The 21,968-nt window shown below is 49.2% G+C and overlaps 1 protein-coding gene across 2 annotated transcripts in view; it reads left to right on the top strand.

Annotated features, from left to right (window-relative positions):
* The window catches only part of LOC134356559 (carboxylesterase 5A-like), a 41,878-nt gene that overhangs the window by 1,170 nt on the left and 18,740 nt on the right, over positions 1-21,968 (top strand). For both annotated transcript variants that reach the window (XM_063067526.1, XM_063067527.1), the window contains exons 2-6: positions 2,684-2,888; positions 7,832-7,949; positions 13,275-13,408; positions 19,129-19,282; positions 21,763-21,867. In XM_063067526.1, coding sequence (XP_062923596.1) covers positions 2,684-2,888; positions 7,832-7,949; positions 13,275-13,408; positions 19,129-19,282; positions 21,763-21,867 — 716 coding nt within the window. The remainder of the gene's footprint in view (positions 1-2,683; positions 2,889-7,831; positions 7,950-13,274; positions 13,409-19,128; positions 19,283-21,762; positions 21,868-21,968) is intronic.

A 21,968-nucleotide genomic window follows, 5' to 3' on the forward strand; every position in this document is an offset into this window, starting at 1 on the left:
ATTCCTGGAATCATTCTCATGAACCTCCTCTGAAACCTCTCCAATATCAGCACGTCCTTTCTTAAATAAGGGTCCCAAAACTGCTCACAATACTCCAAGTGAGGCCTCACCAGTGCCCTATCCAGCCTCAACATTACATCCCTGCTTTTATATTCTGCTCCTCTTAGAATGAATGTTAATATCACATCTGCCTTCCTCACCACCGATTCGACCTGCAAATTAACCTTTAGGGAATCCTGCACAAGGACTCCCTAGTCCCTTTGCGCCTCAGATTTTTAAATTTTCTCTCCATTTAGAATATAGTCTTCGCTTTTATTCCTTCTATCAAAGAGCATGACCATTCACTTCCTGACACTCTATTCCAACTGCCACCTCTTTGCCCATCCTCCTCATCTGTCAAAGTCCTTCTTCAGCCTCTCTACTTCTTCAACACGACCTGTCACTCCACCTATCTTCATGTCATCCACAAATTGGTCACAAAGCCAACAATTTCATCATCCAAATCATTGGCATACAAGGTAAAAAGAATCGGTCCCATCACAGACTCCTGTGGCACACCACTGGTCACTGGCAGACAATCCAAAAAGGATCCCTTTCTTCTCACTCTTTGCCTCCTGTCAATCAGCCAATGCTCTATCCATGCTAGCATCTTTCCTGTAATACCCTGGGCTCTTAAGTGTGGCACCTTGTCAAAGGCCTTCTGAAAATCCAAGTACACAATATCTACCGATTCTCCATTGTCTATCCTGCTTGTTATTTTTTCAAAGAATTCCAACAGATTTGTCAGGCAGGATTTTCCCTTGAGGAAACCATGCTGACTACGGATTATTTTATCATGTGCCTCCAAGTACACCAAAACCACATCCTTAACAATCGACTCCAACATCTTCCCAAGCACTGAGGTCAGATCAACTGGCCTACAATTTCCTTACTTCTCTCTCTCTCTCTCTTCTTGAAGAGTGGAGTGACATTTGCAATTCTCCAGTCTTCTGGAACCATTCCAGAATCAAGCTATTCTTGAAAGATCATTACTAATGCCTCTACGATCTCTTCAACCGCATCTTTCAGAACCCTGGGATGTACACAATCTGGGCCAGGTGATTTATCTACCATCAGACCTTTCAGTTTCTCAAAGATCTTCTCCCTCCCAAGCTTCCTCCATGCTGCTAGTGCATTCCACAGTGAAAACTGATGCAAAATACTTATTCAGTTTGTCCGTCATTCCCTTGTCCCCCATTGCTACCTCTCCAGCATCATTTTCCAGTGGTCCGATATCCACACTTGCCTCTCTTTTTGGCATGTCATCTAAAACTTTAACAAACTTCCATAGATACATTGTGGAGAGTATACTGACTGGTTGCATCACAGCCTTGTATGGAAACATTAATGCCCTTGAACAGAAAATCCTACAGATGCAGACAGGGATGGGATGGACCAAAGAGCTGTGTCCCTGCTGTATCGTTGTGTGAGTGGGAGGGGAATGGTTACCAGTCACACTCATGATAAAAACATCTTACTATACACGGCTTCTTCAAGAGGGCACACCACTGTAAGGCACGTCTATCAAACAAAATTTAATACGGAGTCACATGAGAAGGTTTGCAGAAACTCGAGGCACTCAGTGGGTCATGAGTAATGGAGCAGAGAGAGAGAGAGAGAAAAACACATACTGTTCCCAGCTGATATCATAACACCATATGACGCTAAGACAAAGGAGCAGAATTAGGCCAAGCAGCCCATCGAGGGTTAGTGTCTCACTCTTTCACTCTGATCCACCACCCACTCCTTTTTTAAACTAAAGTTTATTCACCAGCAGAACTCTAGACAATAATAAGATGCAGGAGCAGAACTGGGCCATTAGGCACATCAAATCTGCTCTGCCAATCCATCACGGCTGATTTATTATCCCTCTCAACCCCATTCTCCTGCCTTCTCCCCATTACCTTTACCACCTTGACTAATCAAGAACCTATCAACCTCCACTTTAGGTATACCCCCAATGACTTGGCCTCCACAGCCATCTGTGGCAATGAATTCCACAGATCCACCAGCCTCTGGCTAGAGAAATTCAATCTCATCTCTGTTCGAAATGGACATCTCTCTATTCTGAGGCTGAACCCTCTGGTCCTAAACTCCCCAATATAGGAAGCAGCCTTTCCACATCCACCCTATCAAGGTCTTTCAAGATTCGATAGGTTTCAATGAGATTCCCCTCATTCTTCTAAACTCTAGCGAGTGCAGACCCAGAGACATCAAATGCTCCTCGTATGTAAACCCTTACATCAGAACTGGGGAAGTGAGAAATGGAAGGTGTTGCAGAGAAGGGGGGAATAGAGAAAAAAGATGGGGGTGTCTGTGATGGGCTGGAGACTGATCTTACCCGGGTATCAGAGGATGAGCTGGGAGCAGTCCACAGGTGTCGCCGCGCTTCCTGCACTAACATAGCATGCCTGCAGTTTACTAATCCTTACTAACCAGTGTGCCTTTGGACGGTGGGAGGAAACCAGGGCACCCAGAGGAAACCCACATGGTCACATGGAGAATGTACAAACTCTTACAGAAAGCTGTGGGAATTGAAACCGGGCCGCTGCTTCCATAAAGCGTTACGTTAAACGCCGTGCTTCCGTTGCCGCGTGGGGAAGATGTTGATAGGAGAGTTCATGCTCCAGTTCTTACCTTGCAGGCATCCAGCGCCTGACTCCCACCGTCTGGACTGAAGATGGGTGGCTTCGGGGAAAGCAGATGGAAGTGGAAGGAAGTCACAGACCAGTGCACGGGTATTTGGGGATCCCGTTCGCTGCACCTCCGGTCGGCCTGCTAAGATTCGCTCCTCCCCAGAGACCACAGCCATGGACAGGGATGCGGAATGCCACCAGTCACCCCCCCATGTAGGAAACTTTTCCTTTCAAATCCAAACTGGAATTGGTTTTTTATTGTCGCATGTACTGCAATACAGTGAAAAGCTTGTCTTACATACTGTTCATACACAGTGCATTGAGGTAGAACAAGGTAAAACAATAACAGAACGCAGAATACACTCACTGGACACTTTATCGAGTACAACTGTACACTTGCTCGTTAATGCAAATACCTAATCAGTCAATCACGTGGCAGAAGCTCGAACCGTAAAGGCAAGCAGACATGGTCAAGAGGTTCAGCTGTTCCTCAGACCAAACATCAGAATGGGGAGGAATTGTGATCTAAGTGACTTCAGCCGTGGATTGATTGTTGGTGCCAGGTGGGGTGGCTTGAGCATCTCAGAAACCGCTGATGTCCTGGGATTCTCATGTACAACAGTGTCTAGAGTTTACAGAGAATGGTGTGAAAAACAAACAACATCCAGTGAGCTGCTGTTCTGTGGATAGAAATACCGTGTTAATGAGAGGTCAGAGGAGAATGGCAGTACAGGGAAAAGATGCTAAGAAGGAAGGAGATGGTGGGAGGTGAAAGAGATGGGGGAAGGGTGAAGAGATGGTGGGGGGAAGATGAGATGGTAGGAGGAGGAAGATGAGGGGGAAGAGATGGTGGGAGAGGGAGATGATGAGAGGCAAAAGAGATGGTGGAAGGGGGAAGAGACAACGGGAGGGGAAGAGATGGGAAGGGAAGAGATGGTGGGGGGAAGGGATGGTGAGAAGGCATCTCTCTCTCTCTCTCCCTCTCTCTCTCTCTCTCTCTCTCTCTCTCACACACACACACCCATCCCTCTCCCTTCCCTTACCCCATCTTACTCTCTCGCTGCTCCTCTTCTCTCAGCCCTCTCTCCTCTGTCCCCCACCCTCTCTCCCCACCTCCTCCCACATCCCAACATATAGTTGGGATCACAGAGACATGGCTCCAGGGTGACCAGGGATGGGAGCTCAACGTTCAGGGATATTCAATATTCAGGAGGGATAGACATGAAGGAAGGGGAGGTGGGGTGGCGTTGCTGGTTAAAAAAGAGATTAACGCAATAGAAAGGAAGGACATAAGCCGGGAAGATGTGGAATCGATATGGGTAGAGCTGCATAACACTAAGGGGCAGAAGACGCTGGTGGGAGTTGTGTACAGGCCACCTAACAGTAGTAGTGAGGTCGGAGATGGTATTAAACAGGAAATTAGAAATGTGTGCAATAAAGGAACAGCAGTTATAATGGGTGACTTCAATCTACATGTAGATTGGGTGAACCAAATTGGTAAAGGTGCTGAGGAAGAGGATTTCTTGGAATGTATGCGGGATGGTTTTTTGAACCAACATGTCGAGGAACCGACTAGAGAGCAGGCTATTCTGGACTGGGTTTTGAGCAATGAGGAAGGGTTAATTAGCGATCTTGTCGTGAGAGGCCCCTTGGGTAAGAGTGACCATAATATGGTGGAATTCTTCATTAACATGGAGAGTGACATAGTTAATTCAGAAACAAAGGTTCTGAACTTAAAGAGGGGTAACTTTGAAGGTATGAGTCGTGAATTAGCTAAGATAGACTGGCAAATGACACTTAAAGGATTGACGGTGGATATGCAATGGCAAGCATTTAAAGGTTGCATGGATGAACTACGACAATTGTTCATCCCAGTTTGGCAAAAGAATAAATCAAGGAAGGTAGTGCACCCGTGGCTGACAAGAGAAATTAGGGATAGTATCAATTCCAAAGAAGTAGCATACAAATTAGCCAGAGAAAGTGGCTCACCTGAGGACTGGGAGAAATTCAGAGTTCAGCAGAGGAGGACAAAGGGCTTAATTAGGAAGGGGAAAAAAGATTATGAGAGAAAACTGGCAGAGAACATAAAAACGGACTGTAAAAGCTTTTATAGATATGTAAAAAGGAAAAGACTGATAAAGACAAATGTAGGTCCCCTGCAGACAGAAACAGGTGAATTGATTATGGGGAGCAAGGACATGGCAGACCAATTGAATAATTATTTTGGTTCTGTCTTCACTAAGGAGAACATAAATAATCTTCCAGAAATAGTAAGGGACAGAGGGTACAGTGAGATGGAGGAACTGAGTGAAATACATGTTAGTAGGGAAGTGGTGTTAGGTAAATTGAAGGGATTGAAGGCAGATAAATCCCCAGGGCCAGATGGTCTGCATCCCAGAGTGCTTAAGGAAGTAGCCCAAGAAATAGTGGATGCATTAGTGATAATTTTTCAAAACTCGTTAGATTCTGGACTAGTTCCTGAGGATTGGAGGGTGGCTAATGTAACCCCACTTTTTAAAAAAGGAGGGAGAGAGAAACCGGGGAATTATAGGCCGGTTAGCCTAACGTCGGTGGTGGGGAAACTGCTGGAGTCAGTTATCAAGGATGTGATAACAGCACATTTGGAAAGCGGTGAAATGATCGGACAAAGTCAGCATGGATTTGTGAAAGGAAAATCATGTCTGACGAATCTCATAGAATTTTTTGAGGATGTAACTAGTAGAGTGGATAGGGGAGAACCAGTGGATGTGGTATATTTGGATTTTCAAAAGGCTTTTGACAAGGTCCCACACAGGAGATTAGTGTGCAAACTTAAAGCACACGGTATTGGGGGTAAGGTATTGGTGTGGGTGGAGAATTGGTTAGCAGACAGGAAGCAAAGAGTGGGAATAAACGGGACCTTTTCAGAATGGCAGGCGGTGACTAGTGGGGTACCGCAAGGCTCAGTGCTGGGATCCCAGTTGTTTACAATATATATTAATGACTTGGATGAGGGAATTAAATGCAGCATCTCCAAGTTTGCGGATGACACGAAGCTGGGTGGCAGTGTTAGCAGTGAGGAGGATGCTAAGAGGATGCAGGGTGACTTGGATAGGTTGGGTGAGTGGGCAAACTCATGGCAGATGCAATTTAATGTGGATAAATGTGAAGTTATCCACTTTGGTGGCAAAAATAGGAAAACAGATTATTATCTGAATGGTGGCCGATTAGGAAAAGGGGAGGTGCAACGAGACCTGGGTGTCATTATACACCAGTCATTGAAAGTGGGCATGCAGGTACAGCAGGCGGTGAAAAAGGCGAACGGTATGCTGGCATTTATAGCGAGAGGATTCGAGTACAGGAGCAGGGAGGTACTACTGCAGTTGTACAAGGCCTTGGTGAGACCACACCTGGAGTATTGTGTGCAGTTTTGGTCCCCTAATCTGAGGAAAGACATCTTTGCCATAGAGGGAGTACAAAGAAGGTTCACCAGATTGATTCCTGGGATGGCAGGTCTTTCATATGAAGAAAGACTGGATGAACTGGGCTTGTACTCGTTGGAATTTAGAAGATTGAGGGGGGATCTGATTGAAACGTATAAGATCCTAAAGGGATTGGACAGGCTAGATGCGGGAAGATTGTTCCCGATGTTGGGGAGGTCCAGAACGAGGGGTCACAGTTTGAGGATAGAGGGGAAGCCTTTTAGGACCGAGATTAGGAAAAACTTCTTCACACAGAGAGTGGTGAATCTGTGGAATTCTCTGCCACAGCAAACTGTTGAGGCCAGTTCATTAGCTATGTTTAAAAGGAAGTTAGATATGGCCCTTGTGGCTACAGGGGTCAGGGGGTATGGAGGGAAGGCTGGGTTCTGAGTTGGATGATCAGCCATGATCATAATAAATGGCGGTGCAGGCTCGAAGGGCCGAATGGCCTACTCCTGCACCTATTTTCTATGTTTCTATGTTTCTATCCCTCTCTCTCCATCCTACTCCCTCTCGCACCCTCATTCTCTTTCTCCGCCTCGCTCCCCTCTCCTCCCCTCCCCTCCCCTCTCCTCCTCTCCCCTCCCCTCCTCTCCCCTCCCCTCCCCTTCCCTCTCCTTCCCTTCCCTCTCCTTCCCTCCCCTCTCCTCCCCTCCCTTCTCCTTCCCTCCTCTCCCCTCCCCTCCACTTCCCTCCCTTCCCCTCCCCTCCCCTCTCCTCCCCTCCCCTCCCCTTCCCTCTCGCCTCCCCTCCCCCTCCCCTTCTCTCTCCTCCCCTTCCTTCCCCTCCCCTCCCCTTCCTTCCTTCCCCTCCCCTCCCCTTCCTTCCTTCCCCTCCCCTCCCCTTCCCTCCCCTTCTCTCTCCTCCCATTCCCTCCCCTCCCCTCCCCTCTCCTCCCCTCCCCTCCCCTCACCTACCCTTCCCTCCCCTCCCCTCCCCTTCTCTCTCCTTCCCTCCCCTCCCCTTCCCTCCCCTATCCTCCCCTCCCCTCCCTTTCCCTCCCCTTCTCTCTCCTTCCCTCCCCTCCCCTCCCCTCCCCTATCCTCCCCTCCCCTCCCCTCCCTTTCCCTCCCCTTCCCTCCCCTTCTCTCTCCTTCCCTCCCCTCCCCTTCTCTCTCCTTCTCTCCCCTCCCCTCCCCTCTCCTCTCCTTCCCTCCCCTTCCCTCCCCTCCCCTTCCCTCTCCTTCCCTCCCCTTCCCTCCCCTTCTCTCTCCTCCCCTTCCCTCCCCTTCTCTCTCCTCCCCTTCCCTCCCCTCCCCTCTCCTCCCCTCCCCTCTCCTCCCATCTCCTCCCCTCCCCTTCCCTCCCCTCTCCTCCCCTCCCCTCCCCTCCCCTCCCCTCCCCTCTCCTCCCCTCTCCTCCCCTCCCCTCCCCTTTCCTCCCCTCCCCTCTCCTCCCCTCTCCTCCCCTTCCCTCCCCTCTACTCCCCTTCCCTCCCCTCTCCTCCCCTTCTCTCTCCTCCCCTCCCCTCTCCTCCCCTTCTCTCTCCTCCCCTCCCCTCTCCTTCCCTTCTCTCTCCTCCCCTCCCCTCTCCTCCCCTCCCCTCTCCTTCCCTCCCCTCTCCTCCCCTTCCCTCCCCTCTCCTCCCCTTCCCTCCCCTCTCCTTCCCTCCCCTCCCCTTTCCCCTCCTTTCTTCTCCCTGACCCTCTGTGTCCTTTTCGTTCCCTTAACTCTCTCTCCCCCTCTCTGCTTCAGGTGTCTCCAGAAAATTCGGAGGATACCAGTGCCCTTCGCCGTAGCAGCCAGCGAGGACTGTCTGTATCTCAGCGTCTACACCCCCACCTCTGCCGCTCAGCACAGGAGCCCTGACCCAGTATGTACACACCAGCAATTACATGCCCTTTGCCAAGCTGCCTCGAGGGAAGGGAGCTGTGGGAGCTGGGCATTCAGAGGCAAAGAGAGGTGGAGGAGGGGAGACAGAGCTCGGGGGAAGAGGCCTGAGGGTCCAGTCTGCGAGTCTGGAGACTGGAGGTCCGATGTTGCAAGCCTGAGAGCCCGGGGCCAAGGACTGGAGGCCTGTGGGGCCTGTGGGGGCCTGTGGGGTAGTTGTGTGTGAGTGGGTGGGGAAGGGCTTGTCTTGCTGTTGTTCTCTTATTTGGTTTCGTTGTTGTTGCTGTTTGCACCGTTCTGCTCATTATCGTGGGCATGCTGTCTTGGCGCTGGGATGTGTGGTGACACTTGCCCACAGCACCTCCTTAGGGTGTGTTGGGTGTTAACACAAATGACACATTTCACATAGAAACATAGAAAACCTACAGTGCAAAGCTGTGCCAAACGTGTCCTTACCTTAGAAATTACCTAGGGTTACCCATAGCCCTCTATTTTTCTAAACTCCATGTACCTATTGAAGTGTCTCTTAATAGACCCTATCATATCTGCCTCCACCACCATTGCTGGCAGCCCATTCCATGCACTCACCTCTCTCCCTGCTATCTCCTCTGTACCTACTTCCAAGCACCTTAAAACTATGCTCCCTCATGTTAACCATTTCAGTCCTGGGAAAAATCCTCTGACTATCCACATGATCAATGCCTCTCATCATCTTATACACCTCTATCAGGTGACCTCTCATCCTCCATCTCTCCAAGGAGAAAAGGCCAAGTTCACTCAACCTATTCTCATAAGACATGCTCCCCAATCCAGGCAACATGCTTGTAAATTTCCTCTGCACCCTTTCTATGGCTTCCACATCCTTCCTGTAGTGAGGTGACTAGAATTGAGCACAGTACTCCAAGTGCGGTCTGACCAGGGTCCTATATAGCTGCAACATTACCTCTCGGCTCTTAAACTCAATCCCACGATTGATGAAGGCCAATGCTCTGTATACCTTCTTAACCACAGAGTCAACCTGCACAGAAGCTTTGAGTGTCCTGTGGACTAAGACCCCAAGATTCCTCTGATCCTCCACACTGCCAAGAGTGTTATCATTCTGCCATCATATTTGACCTACCAAAATGAACCACCTCACACTTATCTGGGTTGAACTCCATCTGCCACTTCTCAGCCCAGCTTTGCATCCTATCGATGTCCCGCTGTAACCTCTGACAACCCTCCACACAATCCACAACACCCCCAACCTTTGTGTCAACTTTCCTGTCCATTTCGATAAACATGTGACAAATAAATCAGAATCTGAAGTACAGGGTGGGATTGCTGAACCAGTCAGTTCAAGTTCAAGTTTAATTATCATTCAACCAGACATGACTACAACCAAATGAAACAGAGTTCCTCCGGGGCCAAGCTACAAAACACATTACCAACAGCACACACTTAGCACATATGGTTACAATAGCAGACACCAGAGGGCAGCACTGAGAGAACATTTCAGAGCAGCACCGTGCAAACACAAATGGGCAGAACCAAGTGAACACCGGAGGGCAGCACCGAGCAAACACTGCAGGGCAGCACCGAGTGAACACCAGAGGGCAGCACTGAGAGAACATTTCAGAGCAGCACCGAGCAAATACAAATGGGCAGAACCAAGTGAACACCAGAGGGCAGCACCGAGCAAACACAAATGGGCAGCAGCACCAAATGAACACCAGAGGCAACACTGAGCAAACACAATAGAAGGGTCTCGGCCCGAAATGTCAACTATACTTCTTCCTAGAGATGCTGCCTGGCCTGCTGCGTTCACCAGCACCTTTGATGTGGGCAGCAACAACTGTGTGAACACCAGAAGGCAGTACCGAGCGAACACAGATGGGCAGCACCGAGCAAGCACCAGAGGCAACACTGAGCAAACACCAGAGGGCAACACCGAGCGAACACAGCAGGGCAGCACTGAGTGAACACCAGAGGGCAGCACTGAGCGAACACAGCAGGGCAACACTGAGCGAACACAGCAGGGCAGCACTGAGTGAACACCAGAGGGCAGCACTGAGCAAACACAGCAGGGCAGCACCGAGTGAACACCGGAAGGCAGCACTGAGCAAACACAACAGGGCAGCACCGAGTGAACACCAGAGGACAGCACTGAGTGAACACAGCAGAGCAGTACCGAGTGAACACCAGAGGGCAGCACCGAGTGAACACCAGAGGGCAGCACCGAGCAAACACAGCAGAGCAGCACCGATCAAACACCAGAGGGCAGCACTGAGCAAACACAACAGAGCAGCACCGAGTGAACACCAGAGGGCAGCACCGAGCAAACACAGCAGAGCAGCACCGAGTGAACACCAGAGGGCAGCACCGATCGAACACCAGAGGGCAGCACCAAGCAAACACCAGAGGGCAGCACCAAGCGAACACCAGAGGGCAGCACCAAGCGAACACCAGAGGGCAGCACCAAGCGAAAACCAGAGGGCAGCACCGAGTGAACACAGCAGAGCAGCACCGAGTGAACACCGGAGGACAGCACCGAGCAAAGACAACAGGGCAGCACCGAATGAACACCAGAGGGCAGCACCGAGCAAACACAGCAGGGCAGCACCGAGTGAACACCAGAGGGCAGCACTGAGCAAACACCAGAGGGCAACACCGAGCGAACACAGCAGGGCAGCACCGAGTGAACAGCAGAGGGCAACACCGAGCGAACACAGCAGGGCAGCACCGATGGAACACCAGAGGGCAGCACCGAGTGAACAGCAGAGGGCAGCACCGATGGAACACCGGAGGGCAGCACTGAGTGAACACAGCAGGGCAGCACCGAGTGAACAGCAGAGGGCAGCACTGAGTGAACACAGCAGGGCAGCAGCCAATCCAGCATGGAATCCAGTGATTACAGTGATCTGTATGAAAGTCATGTGTCCACACTTGTTAATCACACTCACAGAGAAACACACACAAAATAAGGCTGCATTGAAGCATCAGATTACAGACATATTAAGCAAATAGGGAAAAATATGATTAATAAATTTAAACATGAATCTTTTCCTCACCATCCTCCCATCAGTACATCACCCTGTGCCCATTTGTTCCAATGAATATTGGAAATCTGAGTTGGATGTGTGGTGTGTGCTCACATAACATCTCCCCTCCCCACCCCTTCACCTCCAGCCGCCAGCTCCTGTCTCTGAATCAGAAGAGACCAGCTCCTGAGGACTGTAACAGCAAAAGCCAGGCCAGTGGTCTCTGTGGGGGCAGCATGTATCCGGGGGCAAAATCCGGCTTCGATTCCAGCCGCTGTCTGTAAGTTCTCCCTGTGACCGTGTGGGTTTCCTCCGGGTGCTCTGGTTTCCTCCCACAGTCCAAAGATGAACAGGTTCGGGTTAGTAAGTTGTGGTCACCTCACACAGAATGCTGGAGGAACTCAGCGTCAACGGAAATGAATGAATAGTAGGCGTTTCAGGCCACGACCTTTAATCAAGCCTGGAGAGGAAGGGGGAAGACATCAGAATAAGAAGGTGGTGGGGGGGAAGAGAAAGAATAAAAGCTAGAATGCCAAGTTGGATGAGGGAGGAAGTAAGAAGCAGGGAGATGATAGGTGGAAAAGGTAAAGGGCTGAAGAAGAAGGAATCTGATTGGAGAGGAGAGTTGACCATGGGAAGGGGGAGGGTCACCTGCAGGAGGTGATAGGCAGGTAACGATAAGAGGAGAGGTGAGCGGGGAGCCAGGGTGCTGAATGGAAGCAGATGGAAATGAGCTGGGAAAATCTACCAGAAGTTCAAGAAATCGATGTTCATGCCATCAGGTTGGAGGCTATCCAGACAGAAGATGAGGTGTTTCTTGCCCAACATGAGAATGGCCTTATTGTGACCATAGAAGAGGCCATGGACAGACATGTCTGAATAGGAATGGAAGGTCTAATTGAAATGTGTGGCCATCAAGAGATCCAATCTTTTACAGTGGACAGAGTGAAGGTGCTCGATGTGCTCACAAAAAGTAGGAGCAGGGAGGCCATCTGGTTCCTCAGCGTGCCCCACAGATCAGCGTAATCATGGCTGATCTACAAGGGTTGCAACTCCTCTTCTGTGTCAGCTCTCTGTAACCCTCAATCCTCCCGGTCACGTTACACCAAAAGGTTCGCGAACTCAGCTCACTAAGTCAGAAAGTCACAAACTCCAATTACCTACTTAAAACTATATTTATTAGGACAGGGCAAGTATTAAAATACTTACAGTATCTAGCATGCACGGGTACCTCTCCTTGCACCACACCTCCCAATCTACCGAACCGTGGCACCGTCCATGCCCAACCCATCGGTGAAGCCTGGAGAACTACCCCAATGCTCTGCTTGTGTACCCTGTCCAATGATATGGAATACTGCAGTGTGGACCAATATTGGCAACATCTCAAAGCACTGAACCAGACCATTCTTCACCAGCCCCACCCTTGTGTTCAAGTAACGTTCGTGTTCTCATGATTCTTCCCACAGGCTATTGCACTCTCACGGTCAAGGTCACCTACACTCAGGCCACAATGGTGGTGAAGACATTCAACAAGCACAAAGATTAATCAATAAAATACACCCAATCTTTCAAATGTTTATCTACAGTCCTGTGCAAAAATCTTAGGCACATATATACAGTATAGCGAGGGAGCCCAGGACATTTGCACAGTACTGTACTAATCTTATATATTGATCTGTACTGCTGCCGCAAAAAGAAACTAATTTTGTGACGTATATAAGTGATGATAAACCTGATTCTGATATGGGTCTCTATCATGGACTGAGAGTGGGAAGGGGGCAGGGAGAGGGGAATCATGGCTGGGAAAAGGAGAAGGGGGAGGGGAGGGAGCAGGAAGAACCAAAGATATGTTCTGTTATGATTAATAAGCTAATTGTTTGGAATCAAATGATCTTGTCTGGTGTCTCAGGGCTGGGGGTGTCTGCACCTGTACCCAGCTCTCCTTCTCTGCCACCAGCCCCTCACCCTGGTCACCCTTTGCTCCTGCCAGGTTTACAGCCTCACTCTCCACTCCACCTTGACAAGTACAGTACTGTGCAAATGTCTTAGCTCACCCTAGCTATATATATGTGCCTGAAACGTTCACACAGTGCTGTACTTTAGCCCTGACTGTATCTCCACCCGAAAAAAAAGATCCAATCTCCCTCCTGCCCCCACCACCCCCGGGGGGCAGAGAATTCCAGAGATCTGACAGAAGACATTGAGACATTTCTAGAACCCTGGTATTAAACGATTTGTGGCACTAACCTTTCTCTTTCTTCCCGTTCCCCATTCCGATCACCTCTCAGGTCATGGTTTTCATTCATGGGGGTGCCTTCATTCTGGGAAAGAGTTCCATATTCCATGGGTCGGCTTTGGCCAGCGTCGGGAATGTGGTGGTAGTGGTGATCCAATACCGGATCAGCGTGGCTGGATTCCTCAGGTAACCCCGTGTGTTCAAGAGCAAAAGTCAGTTGCTTCCCCAGGTAACTACGTATTGGAGAGTAGCAGCTGGCCGGCCCTCTAGGTAACAGTGAGCAGTGGAGAGCAGTGATCGGTTGATTGATCGCTTCCCTCGGTAATGGCGTGTGTTGCAGAACAATGGTTAATTGGTTCTCTAAATAACAGCGTGCCCACGAGACAGGAAGTGCTCTATCGTTTCCAAGGTAAGATATGTACCCTCTGATACACAGCTACCCGACGATCCAACCAACCAAACACACTGTTACCTGGGATAGAAGGTGTCCTTGAGCCTGGGGGGGATGTTCTTTCATACTTTTGTATCTTCTCCCTGATGGGAGAGAGGAGAAGAGGGATGTCTGGGGCGGGAAGGGTCTTTGATTATGCTGGCTGCTTTACAGAGGCAGTGAGGGGAGGCTGGTCCTTGTGATGTGCTGAGCTGCCCACAACTCTCTGCAGTGTCTTGGGGTCTCAGGCAGAGCAGTTGCCAAACCAAGACATGACCCGTCAGAGAGGTTCGTGCGTCGATAAAAGCTGGTGAGGGTTGATGGAGACCTGCCAAATTTGTTTAGCTTCCAATGTCACGTACCCCGTGACGGGTTAAAGAACCAGCAGAGATGGAAAACACTTTGGAGTCCGGTATTGCTATTAACTAATAATATTTATTAGTAACTACACAATACAGTAATATAAATGAAGATAAATCAAACAGGTTAGCAATGATTATATGTAAGTAAGTGTGGAATATATATGAAATCCAAGCTTCAAGTCTAGGGGTAAATAGATAGTCTTACGATGATGAGTAAAGTTCAGTTCAGTCCGTGGTATTGTGTTCAGTAGTGATGGAGAGAGAGAGAGGTGTTTGGTTCTTCAGGTGAGCTGATGCCGTCGATCTTCCCGTTGTCCTCCGAAATCCTTTAAAAGTCACCGACTGTGACCACAACAAAGGGGACCGTTCTTCTGTGGTGGAATTATCAACCCAGGCAAGGGTTGGACACACAAATAAATAAATGTTCACACTACAAGAGCCACTGATCGATTCTCCTGATCGATCCTCCAAAACCCATTTTTTCTGTAGGCACAACAAAGCTCATTCAGTGTCCAAAACCATGTCTCTGTCCACTTATCATCTGACTTTCTATTTATCTCACTGTGCCGAATACTAGTTATCCATCAAGCAGCTCCTCCCCTCTCTCTCTGTAAGAATACAGAAGCTGAAACCAGTGTCCTTGTAAAAATGTAAACATGTTGCAGAAAACCCGTAACATCATCCAAAGCTGTCTTCGTCTCTCTCTCTTAAAGACAAGATGTCGGTGTTAAATAACTCTCTCTCTCTCTTTTCAAAAGCACAGTTCATGGGGTAATTCAGGACCCCGTCACACCTGAGACAGGCATTCATGAGCTTCTTGGCCATTGATATCAACGTGTTGGGACCGTGTGTCAACCTGGACAAGTGTATTGGATATAGTTTGATGAGATCTTGGGTGGAGAAATAGCAAATGGAATTTAATCAGCTGTTCATCCACACTCTTGCTGCCTCATTAAAGCAGCCAGTGTAATCAAAGACCCCACCAACCTGGACATACTTTCTTCTCCCCTCCCACTTGGCAGAAGATGCAAAGCCTGAGAGCACGTACCACCTGGCTCTACAGCAGCCTCTACCCTGTTACAGGACCAGTGGAATAAGGATGGGCTCCTGACCTCACAGTCTACCTGGTTATGACCTTACATCTTACTGTCTGCCTGCACTGTACTTCCTCTGTAACTGGAACACTTCATTCTGGTCCCATATCCATGGTCTGATTCTGCGTTCTGTTATTGTTCTCCCCGGACTATCTGAACGTGATGAAATGATCTGTATGGATGGCTCGCAAAACAAAGTTTTTCACTCTATCTTGGGATATATAATGTACAATTTGACAACTAATCTAGGCGGGCGTGAGGTGCTGTACTTCGAAAGGCTGAGAGCAAGCAGAATGCGTACAGTGTGTCCCTGGGTTACTAATGACCTGACATACAGAATTCCAACTCTATACACATTCTTCCATAGGTGTTTGAATCACCTGCTTAGTCCCCCCAGATCATGAAGCCATGGGAGAAGGTAGTGGATGGTCGTATGAGCAGCTGGTCCATATCACAAGTCCTGGTTATGCGACCACTGACGCCAGGCAGACAAAGTACTGATAATGGCTGGGGTCACCTGTCTTGTAAAGACTTTGCCCAGAAAAAGGCAATAGCATACCATTTCTGTAGAAAAACTTGCCAAGAATAATCATAGTTGGCAGAATCAAAAGACTATAAGGTATAGGAGCAGAATTAGGCCATTTGGCCCGTCGAGTCTGTTCCATCATGGCTGATCCTTTTTCCGCTCCCCAGCTCCACTCCCCGGCCTTCCCCCCCGTAACCTTTGATGCCATGTCCAATTGAGAACTTATCAATCTCTGCCTTAAATACACCCAATGACCTGGCCTCCACAGCTGCCTCTGGTAACAAATTCCACAAATTCACCACCCTCTGGCTAATGAAATTTCCCTGCATCTCTGTTTTAAATGGATGCCCCTCTATCCTGAGGCTGTGCCCTCTTGTCCTAGACTCCCCCACCATGGGAAACATCCTCTCTACATCTACTCTGTCTAGGCCTTTCAACATTCAAAAAGTTTCATCTGAAAGATCCCCCCTCATCCTTCTAAGTACCAGTGGGTACATACCCAGAGCCATCAAACATTCCTTTTATTCCCAGAATTATTCTTGTGAAACTCCAATGAACTCTCTTCAATGCCAGAATATCTTTTCTTGGATGAGGAGCTCAAAACTGTTTGCAATACTCAAGATGAGGCCTCACCAGTGACCTCTTGAAATGAATGATAATATTCCTCACCGCTGACTCTACCTGCAAGTTAACCTTTAGGGTATTCTGCACAAGGACTCCCCAGACCGTTTGCATCTCAGAGTTTTGGATTTTCTCCCCGTTTAGAAAGGAGTCCGCACATTTATTACTACTACCAAAGTGCATGACCGTGTATTTTTCAACATTATATTTCATTTGCCACTCTCTTGCCCATTCTCTTAATCTAAATCATTCTGCTGCCTTCCTGTTTCCTCAACACTACCTGCCCCTCCACCAATTTTCATATCATCTGCAAACTTGGCAACAAAGACATCTATTCCATCATCTAAATCATTGATACACAGCAAGAAGTGGTCCCAACACCGACCCCTGCGGAACACCACTAGTCACTGGCAGCCAACCAGAAAAGCATTCTTTTACTCCCACTCGCTGCGTCCTACCAATCAGCCAATGCTATAACCGTGCCAGTAACTTTCCATGGGCTCTTAACTTGGTAAGCAGCCTCATGTGTGGCACTTGTCAAAGGCCTTCTGAAAATCCAAATATACAACATCCACTACATCCCCTTTATCTATCCTACTTGTAATCTCCTGAATTCTCTTTGTGATTTTTATAAATGACCTGGATGAGGAAGTGGAGGGGTGGGTTAATAAGTTTGCTGATGACACAAAGGTTGGGGGTGTTGTGGATAGTGTGGAGGGCTGTCAGAGGTTACAGCGGAACATTGATAGGATGCAAAACTGGGCTGAGAAGTGACAGATGGAGTTCAACCTGGGTAAGTATGAAGTGGTTCATTTTGGTAGGTCCAGTTTGAAGATAGAATATAATATAAATGGTAAGACTCTTGGCAGTGTAGAGGATCTGGGAGATCTTGGGATCTGTGTCCATAGGGCACTCAAAACTGCTGCACAGGGTATCAGTGTGGTTAAGAAGGCATACGGTGTGTTGGCATTCATCAACCGTGGGTTTGAGTTCAAGAACCGTGAGGTAATGTTACAGCTATATAAGATCTTGATCAAACCCCATTTGGAGTACTGTGTTCAGTTCCGGTCACCTCATTACAGAAAGGATGTGGATAATATAGAGAGAGTGCAGAGGAGACTTACAGGGATGTTGCCTGGATTGGAGGGCGTACCTTATGAGAACAGGTTGAGTGAACTCGGCCTGTTTTCCTTGGAGCGACAGAAGATGAGAGGTGACCTGATAGAGGTATATAAAATAATGAGAGGCATTGATCATGTAGATAGTCAGAGGCTTTTTCCCAGGACTGAAATGGCTAGCACGAGAGGGCATATTTTTAAGGTGCTTGGAAGGAGGTACAGAGGAGATGTTAGGGATAAGTTTTTTACGCAGAGAGTGGTGAGTGCGTGGAATGGGCTGCCGGTGACGGTGGTGGAGGGGAATACAAGAGGGTCTTTTAAGAGACTCCTGGACAGGTACATGGAGCTCAGAAAAATAGAGGGCTATGGGTAACCCTAGATAATTTCTAAGGTAGGGACATGTTCAGCACAGCTTCGTGGGCCGAAAGGCCTGTATTGTGCTAAGTTTTCTATGTTTCTATGTTTCTAGAAGTTGGAGGACATGTTTGCCTTCATTATCTGGGGGCTGAATATAAAATCCTGGAAGTGTGTATGTAGAAATGTAGAAAACTTTGGTTTGGCCTCAGTGTAATTTCCATACATGGACAAAAATAAGCCAATTTACTTATTCTGTCTTGGAGAAGGCGCAGAACAGCTGCCTGGATCCGGAGGAAGGACGTATCAGGAAGGATTGGACAAACTTGGGTTATCTCCTCTGGAGTATCACAGGCTGAGTTGAGACCTCAACTTTATAAAATTGCAAGAAGCAGAGAGTCAGTGTCTTTTTTCCAGAGTGGAAATGTCAAATACGAGAGCACTTGGGTCCAGGGTGAGGGGGCAGTGGGGGAGTTTAAAAGAGACTCTACACGGAGCATGGTGGGTGCCCTCACAGAAGGTTTAGACACAGATGCAACTGCAACATTTAAGAGGCATTTAGACAGAAACATGAACAAGCAGAGAATGTTAGAATAGGGATATCAAGTTCAAGTTTATGTTGCATTTATTGTCATTCCTATGTATGCAGTCAAAGAAAACAATATTCCTCCAGACCAGGGGTTCCCAACCTTCTTTATACCATAGACCACTACCACTACCCGAGGTACACAACAGGGTACACAACATAGTACTTATAACTTACACACAACACATAAAGTAATATTACCACAAATAAATCAACAAATAGTAAAATATATTCCAGAAGATTGACATTTAGTATTGGGTGCCTTCACTGACACAAGTTAAAAAGCTGCAGGTTCTTCATACGTGATGAGGCCTGGGTGGGGGCAGGCAGTTCAGTAGTCTCACTGCCTGGGGGAAGAAGCTGTTTCCCATCCGAACAGTCCTTATCCAAATGTTGCGGTACCTGCTCTCTGTTGGTAGGGGTCAGAGATAGTTGGACGGTTGGGAGGGACCACTGACTATGCTGAGGGCCCTGCCTGCATGCACAGCATTCCTGATACATATCTCTGATGGGTGGCAGAGAGACCCCGACGATTCTCTCAGCAGTCCTTGCAATCCTCGGTCAGAATCCTTGCAATTGCCGAAGCAGATGGTGATACAACCTGTCAGTGGTACCGGGTATGGATTACGTACAGACAGGTGTAATGGGTAAGATTAGCACAGACAGGGCCTGTTTCTGTCCTCGAATGTTCTGTGTTCCTATGCTTTTTTTAACTTGTCCTCTGCATCAGTCCCTTTGATCTGACGCAGCGTCTCTCTGTTAGAGAGCTACTTCTCAGGATTTAACTCTTTCCTTGTACTTTGTTCTCACTGCAGCACGGGAGACGAGTGGGCGAGGGGTAACTTCGGGTTCCTGGACCAAGTGGCAGCTCTTCAGTGGGTGCAGAGGAACATCGAGCAGTTCGGGGGCGACCCCCAGCAGGTCACACTGTTCGGAGAGTCTGTTGGGAGTCTCAGCGTCTCTCTGCACGTATGGACCAGTCACTGCGTACCCCACCTCCCCGCAGTCATGTTCCAACACGTCTCCCACCCAGCACCCTGTGAACTGTGGGGGGGGGTGAAGGAGGGGTTGGAACCATCCCCGACTTTCTCGATCCCTCAAGTCACTACAAAACTCGGAGCCCTCCGAGAGTCAACCGCATTCCAGCAGGTGTCACAGTTAACAGCGGCGGGAAACACACCCCTCACCTCTACACTTGCCTCCCCAGGACTCTGCAGATGCTGGAAATCCAGAGCAACACACACAAAATGCTGGAGGAACTCAGCAGCTCAGGCAGCATCTATGGGGAGGAATAAACAGATGACATTTCAGGCCGAGATTTGAATCCTGATGAATCCGTGGCCCGAAACATCAACTGTTCATTCATTCCTGACCGGCTGAGTTCCCCCAGCATTTTATATCTGCCCCCCCCCTCATCTCTCCTCACCCCTCCCCACCCCACACTTCCTCATCCCCCCTCACTTCCTCATCCCTCCCCACCCCACACTTCCTTATCCCTCCTCACTTCCTCATCCCCCCTCCACACTTCCTCATCCCTCCCCACCCCACACTTCCCCATCCCTCCCGATCCCACACTTCCTCATCCCTCCCCTCTCCACACTTCCTCACCCCTCCCCATCCCACATTTCCTCACCCCACCCCATCCCACACTTCCTCACCCCTCCCCACCCCACACTTCCTCATCACTCCCCACCCCACACTTCCTCACCCCTCCCCACCGCACACTTCCTCACCCCTCCCCATCCCACACTTCCTCACCCCTCCCCACCCCACACTTCCTCATCACTCCCCACCCCACACTTCCTCACCCCTCCCCATCCCACACTTCCTCATCACTCCCCATCCCACACTTCCTCACCCCTCCCCATCCCACACTTCCTCATCCCTCCCCACCCCACACTTCCTCACCCCTCCCACCCCACACTTCCTCATCCCTCCTCATCCCACACTTCCTCACCCCTCCTCATCCCACACTTCCTCACCCCTCCCCACCCCACACTTCCTCACCCCTCCCCATCCCACACTTCCTCACCCCTCCCCATCCCACACTTCCTCATCCCTCCCCATCTCACTTTACCCCTACCCGAATCCACCCCCGCCCCCCCCGAATATCCAAACCCTCTCCATTCTCTCCTCACTGGTCCAATCAGTCAACCATCTAACCCACCACATTCTGGCCTCCACCTGCCCCGGACCAACTCCCGCTCTGGCTGTTCCCGAATGCAAAATCGTTATCCTCCCAATCCCAGGCACGGGTCTTTATTCTCCGACCACTGCCATCCCTGCTCCAGTGGTGCTCCAGCCTTAGGATACTCACCAAAGTGGATCTCCTCCCATTCCCAGTCCCATCCCTCAGCTCAGGAAGAGCAGCATGCAGTCTGCTCATTTCCATGGCCAATCCAGGCAGAATTAGGAGATGGGAGCTGAAATGGGCCATTCAGCCCATCGAGTCTGCTCTGCCATTCCATCACAGCTGATTGACTTTCCCTCAGAATCCCAATCTCCTGCCTCTTCCCTGTAACCTTTGACATCCCATCAACTAACACTTTAAATATGCCCAATGAATTGGCCTCCATCGCTGTCAGTGGCAATGAATTCCACAGATTCACCACCCTCTACCTAAAGAAATTCTCCCTCCTCTCTGTTCTAAAAGGGTGTCCTTGTATTCTGAGGCTGTGCCCTCTGGTCCTAGACTCCCGCAGTATAGAAAACATAATCTCAATGTTCACACTATCTAAACCTTTCAATATTCAATATGTTTCAACAAGAAACCCCCTCATTCTTCCAAGCTCCAGCGAGTAGAGGTCCAGAGCCTTCAAACACTCCTCATACAATAACCCTTCCATTCCCGGGGTTATTCTTGTGAACCTCCTCTGGACCTTCTCCAATGCCAGCATATCCTTTCTTAGATACGGGGCCTAAAACTGCTCACAATACTCCAAATGCAGAGATTCAGGAAGGAATTTCTTTAGCCAGAGGATGGTGAATCTGTGGAATTCATTGCCACAGACGGCTGTGGAGACCAAGTCATTGGGTATATTTAAAGCAGGTTCCTGATCAGTCAGGGTGTCAAAGATTACAGGGAGAAGAAGGAGAATGGGTTTGGCAGGTATAATAAATCAACCGTGATGGACTGGAGACTCAATGGGTTGAAATTCCCTCACTCTACTCCCTTGTCATACGGTCTGCACCCCTCATAGTTTAGTATGCAGTACCCCTATCAAATCTCTCTTATTCTCCTACGTTCCAGGGATTAAAATCCAAACCTATTCAACCTTTCCCTATAACTCATGTTGTTAAGTCCTGGCAACATCCTGGTAAATTTCCTCTGCCCTCTCTTGGTCTTATCGATATCTTTCCTGTAAGTAGCTGACCGGATCTGCTGAGAGAATGGATCCTCTGCAGATCCTTCCACAGGCCTGGTTCATTCCCATCTCCTGTTTCTCCAGGCGCTGTCTCCGCTCTCTGCCAACCTGTTCCACAAGGCCATTTTACAGAGTGGGAGCGCGCTGATGCCGGGTCTGTTACCCCCGCTACCAACCCAGCTGGCACGCGTGAGTGTCTTCACCAGTCAGAGGGCTTGCTTCGTGCAGGGGTCACCATGTGTAGGGTTTTCACCACAGGAGCCTCAGGTGAAACCTGGCTCTGGGTTTTT

This window comes from Mobula hypostoma, chromosome 14, assembly GCF_963921235.1.
Source record: "Mobula hypostoma chromosome 14, sMobHyp1.1, whole genome shotgun sequence".
Lineage (NCBI taxonomy): Eukaryota > Metazoa > Chordata > Chondrichthyes > Myliobatiformes > Myliobatidae > Mobula > Mobula hypostoma.